The sequence below is a fragment of the Crocodylus porosus genome, unplaced genomic scaffold (assembly GCF_001723895.1).
Source record: "Crocodylus porosus isolate Cpor-Errol unplaced genomic scaffold, CroPor_comp1, whole genome shotgun sequence".
NCBI lineage: Eukaryota > Metazoa > Chordata > Crocodylia > Crocodylidae > Crocodylus > Crocodylus porosus.
In genome coordinates this window covers 40,116,936-40,120,961 of record NW_017728906.1, presented here as the reverse complement: position 1 = coordinate 40,120,961, position 4,026 = coordinate 40,116,936, and the positions used below count along the sequence as shown (strand labels likewise).

At 50.0% G+C, this 4,026-nt stretch overlaps 2 protein-coding genes across 4 annotated transcripts in view; one reads left to right on the top strand and one right to left on the bottom strand.

The window, feature by feature from the left end:
• Positions 1-3,359, bottom strand: part of WRB (tryptophan rich basic protein) — an 11,113-nt gene extending 7,754 nt beyond the window's left edge. The window contains exon 1 of one of the 2 annotated variants that reach the window (XM_019528955.1): positions 3,278-3,359. Coding sequence is in view for 1 of the 2 variants with exons in the window: in XM_019528954.1 (XP_019384499.1) it covers positions 3,186-3,275 (90 nt within the window). In the remaining variant the exon portion in view is untranslated. Of the gene's footprint in view, positions 1-3,185 lie in introns of both variants that reach the window. The other variant, XM_019528954.1, reaches the window with a different exon arrangement.
• A 25-nt stretch (positions 3,360-3,384) lies between these two features.
• HMGN1 (high mobility group nucleosome binding domain 1) overlaps positions 3,385-4,026 on the top strand; it is a 10,825-nt gene continuing 10,183 nt past the window's right edge. The window contains exon 1 of one of the 2 annotated variants that reach the window (XM_019528957.1): positions 3,385-3,432. In XM_019528957.1, the coding sequence (XP_019384502.1) occupies positions 3,400-3,432 (33 nt within the window). In that variant the 5' untranslated portion in view covers positions 3,385-3,399. Of the gene's footprint in view, positions 3,433-3,644; positions 3,764-4,026 lie in introns of those variants that run through there. The other variant, XM_019528958.1, reaches the window with a different exon arrangement.

Sequence of the window (4,026 nt, the reverse complement as noted above, 5' to 3'; positions counted from 1 at the left end):
TTTCAGGCTGGACATAAGGAAGAATTTCTTTACTGTCCGAGCCCCCAAGGTCTGGAACAGCCTGCCATCGGAGGTGGTTTAAGCACCTACAGTGAACACCTTCTAGAGTAAATTGGATGCTTATCTTGCTGGGATCCTACGACCACAGCTGGCTTCCTGCCCCTCGGGTGGGGGGGCTGGACTTGATCTTCCAAGGTCCCTTACAGCCCTAATGTCTATGAAATCTATGAAATGGTTATTTTATACATTTTCTCAAGTCACCTCTTATTTGGCTCTATCCTAAAGTAAACAATCCCAGTCTTCTCAACTGTTTCATATAACTATTTTCCAGGTTCCTATCATGGTATTCTGGAAGCATTATTGCTTTTATATTATGATATTACAAAATTTCCTGTTCCGTTTATTATCCTTTTTCTTAGATATCCTGATATGTAAGGGATATGCCACAGGAGCAAAGTGAGCAGAAGTTTTTATTGAGCTACATGGATCATAATCCTAGTCATTTTTTTGAGTTGTTACAAATAATTTATGCCTTATGATCATTTCAAATGTAGACAAGCTACATTTTCTTCTTTAGTGCAAGTTACTGTGTATTGACTAACACTGAAATTAATTTGCTACCATGTTGCCTATACAAGTATCTGAGGCTTCATAGTCCTCTCTGGCCTAGACCAATCTAAATAACTTTGCCATCTGCAAATTTGCTACCTTGCTACTGATTCCCATCTTCCCCCCTCTTCACCGCCACCCTTCCAATCATTGATTAATACGTTTAAATATGGAAGCTAGAAGTACCTACAATTAATATTCTTCCATAATGAATGACCCTTTAATCCTCCTCGACTTTCTGTTTCCTAACCAGTGTTTGAATCACAATACCTCTCAAATACTTAGCTCCTTTAACAGCCTGAAGTGCTCAGATTTCAGTGACCAGCTGGTATGTGGGTAGCTGAAAACCTTCCACTATCATTTTAGACTTCACTGCCTCCAATTTCTCACAACATTTTATGCTCACTTTTCTGTTCTTGACAGAGATCAAATGTATAGCCATAGTAACATTTTTATTATATATACGTACACATACACACACATTTTTGCAGGGTTTTGGGTTGTAACCGTGTTGGTCTAAGGACATAGGCAGGCAAGCTTCTTCAGGTAGATGTGATATATTTTATTAGTCCAACTGTGTAGTTGGAAAAAAGGTTATCTGCAAGCTTTTGGGCACAAGTACCTTTCTTCAGGCACAGAGAGTCTCTGCTGTTCTGAGACTCCAAGGAATGAAAGAAGCTAGAAGTGTGACAGGATATTTACATTTTCACTGACATCCTGTCACACTTCTAGCTTCTTTCATAGAAGGGACTCCCTATGCCTGAAGAAAGGTGCTTTTGTCACTGCTGCCCCTCTTGATCCCAAACCAGCCTGAGCTCTGCTGGCACTGCTAGGCGTAAGTGAGTTGGCAGCAGGGGCGGGGGGTCACAACTTGGATTTAGGGTCCCAGCAAAAACAGGTTTGGAGCCACTGACTTAGAACAGTGGTTCTCAACTTTTGTAGATTCAAAGCACCTCTTGGAAAATTTCAGCTCTTAATTTTCACATATTTTTTGACTACAGAAAAACAACAGAGCAACGAACTCAGAGAAAGCACAACAGGGCAGAATGGTCTTAACACTATGAATTCTTATTTGAAACCCTTCATTTACCTTGTTAATCATGTTTGCCGACCTAACAGTGCTAACATTGTGCAGCACCCTTGAAAGAATCTCAAGACACCCCAGGGTGCCATGGCACTCTGGTTAAGAATCACTGACTTAGAGTAGGGGACAAAAGTAAAGCCAACAACCATTAGTCATCTGTGTTTTTACTTACAATGCACTGATTTACTAAGAATTTTAGAAAGCCTCACTATTTGAACAACCGGCTCTGTAAAAACAGAGCAAAAACAAAGGTCTCATCTCTGCAGCAAACAACCACCTCTGCCTAAGTTAAAAAAGAATCCACAATCTAAGTCTCCCTTTAAATGTATCAGAGGCCCCCACCACATTTCAATTATTATGCAATTAACCTATTAATCACATCATAGTTACAGTGCAATACAGCCGATTTACGATGTCAGGAAGCGGCAAGCCAGCCACAAAGATAGTCCATAAAATACATCTTTGCAACTCATTTGTATGATGCCCTAAAATGGACATGTGGCACCCCATGCCAGTGCTGACAATCAGCTGACTGTGAGCATGGGGAAGAAGGCTGGCAAAGGCCCAATGCTCAAAACAGTCTGGCAGAAGGGCAGGTTGTAAAGTTCTCCACCAGGAACCTGGCAGTCCCTGAGGCCAGCAGGTTTCAATGCCTTGCCTTGCAGTGGGGTTGGAAGGGACCTCACTCGGTCATATAGCACAGTGCCTTGATCAAGGCAGGACTGTCCTCCACTAAACCATCCCCGCCACCTAACAGGCTGAAAACTGCCAAAGATGGAGACTGCACTTCTCTAAGCAGCTTATTCCAATACCTGATTGCCCTCAGACAGCTCCTCTTCAACTCCAGCCTAAATTTCCCCTGCTGAAGCTTGAGGCCCATGGCGTCCTAGTCCTGTCCCTGACAGCCAGAAAGAAAAGCCCATCTCCATCCTACAGGGTGTAGGTTGTAGCCGTGTTGTCTAACGCAGTGGCTCACCTTTTTTTGCTGTGACCCTAAGTCTGGGTCACAACCCTCACCCCTGCTGACTTGCTCATGCCTGGTGACGGCAGCAGAGCCAGGGCTGGGCTAGGATCATGGGGTACTGGGAGTGCATGGACAGCATGCTGGGAGAGCCCTGCAGGTGGGAGGGGTGGAGCGAGGGGAAGAGCCCTGTGACCCTGATTTGGGTCACAACCTGAGGTTGGGAGCAACTGGTCTAAGGACATAGGCATACATGGTTCTTTGGGTAAATCTAATACCTTTTATTAGACCAACTCAAATAGTTGGAAAAAAAATTCTTGACAAGCTTTCGGGTTTTTAAACCCGCTGCGTGCCCCGCCAGGGGGTGCTGTAGCGCGGAGTGGGACATTCCAAATCACTTAACGCGCGCGGAGCCGGGTCCCTTCTGACACCCCCGCCCGCGGCGTGGAACGCTCCGGCACAACCGCCCGTGTGGAACAACCCCACCAACGAGCTTTGGAACTGCCCCCCTCGACAACTGACGTCACTTACAATGGAGGAGCAGGAGGGCAGGAGGATTTTGAGGAGGTTGCACAGGAAAACTGAGCTCAGCACGAGCAGCCACGCGCCGCTCTCGGCCATACCTCCAGGGGCTCGACCTTCCTCCGGGCGAGGCGGGCCCGCTGCTCAGCCGCCGAACGTCGCACGCGTCCCCCACACTACGCATGCGCTCCCAGCCCGCCGCTGCCTGCTCCCTTCCCCCTCCATGCTCACCACCATTCTCCCCGGAAGAGACCACGTGAACAACCCCAGCCAATCAGGAGGGGCCGCCCGCTTTCCTAGCAGTGGACAGGGACCTGACTAGCCCCGCCCCCTGGGAGGGGCGCCAAGTGGAAAGATCCATTGCCATGGTTGGCCATTCCCTTGCGTAGGGGAATTCTCCCCAATGGTCACGCCCGCCCTTGACTGGGCAGCGGCGCCCCTCCCCCCCTGGAATCCGGCTGGATCCTGTTGCGGCGCCGCCGGGCGCGCGGGTAGGGGGCGGGGCGCGCCCGGGCTCCGTGCGCAGCCAGCCGTACTCGCAACCGCAGTTGCCACCCAGCGAACGCCTCACCATGCCGAAGAGAAAGGTGGGGGGCGGGCGTCGCGGGGCAGCAGAGCGGGAGCGGGGAGCTGACAGGTGGGGACTCCTCCGTGGGGAGGGAAGTTCCGGCCTGGGCAATCCCATCCCCCTGGCTTGGAGCGGCCGCCGGCCTCTGGCCTTGCCGCTTGGGGCACTGCCTGCATTGGGGGAGGGGAGCAGGGGTGACCCCGCCTGGCAGCGGCAGTGTCTGGAACCTTCTGTAGCCGCTGGTAGAACGCCGCGCCACTCCGCGTTCGAAATCCGAATGCG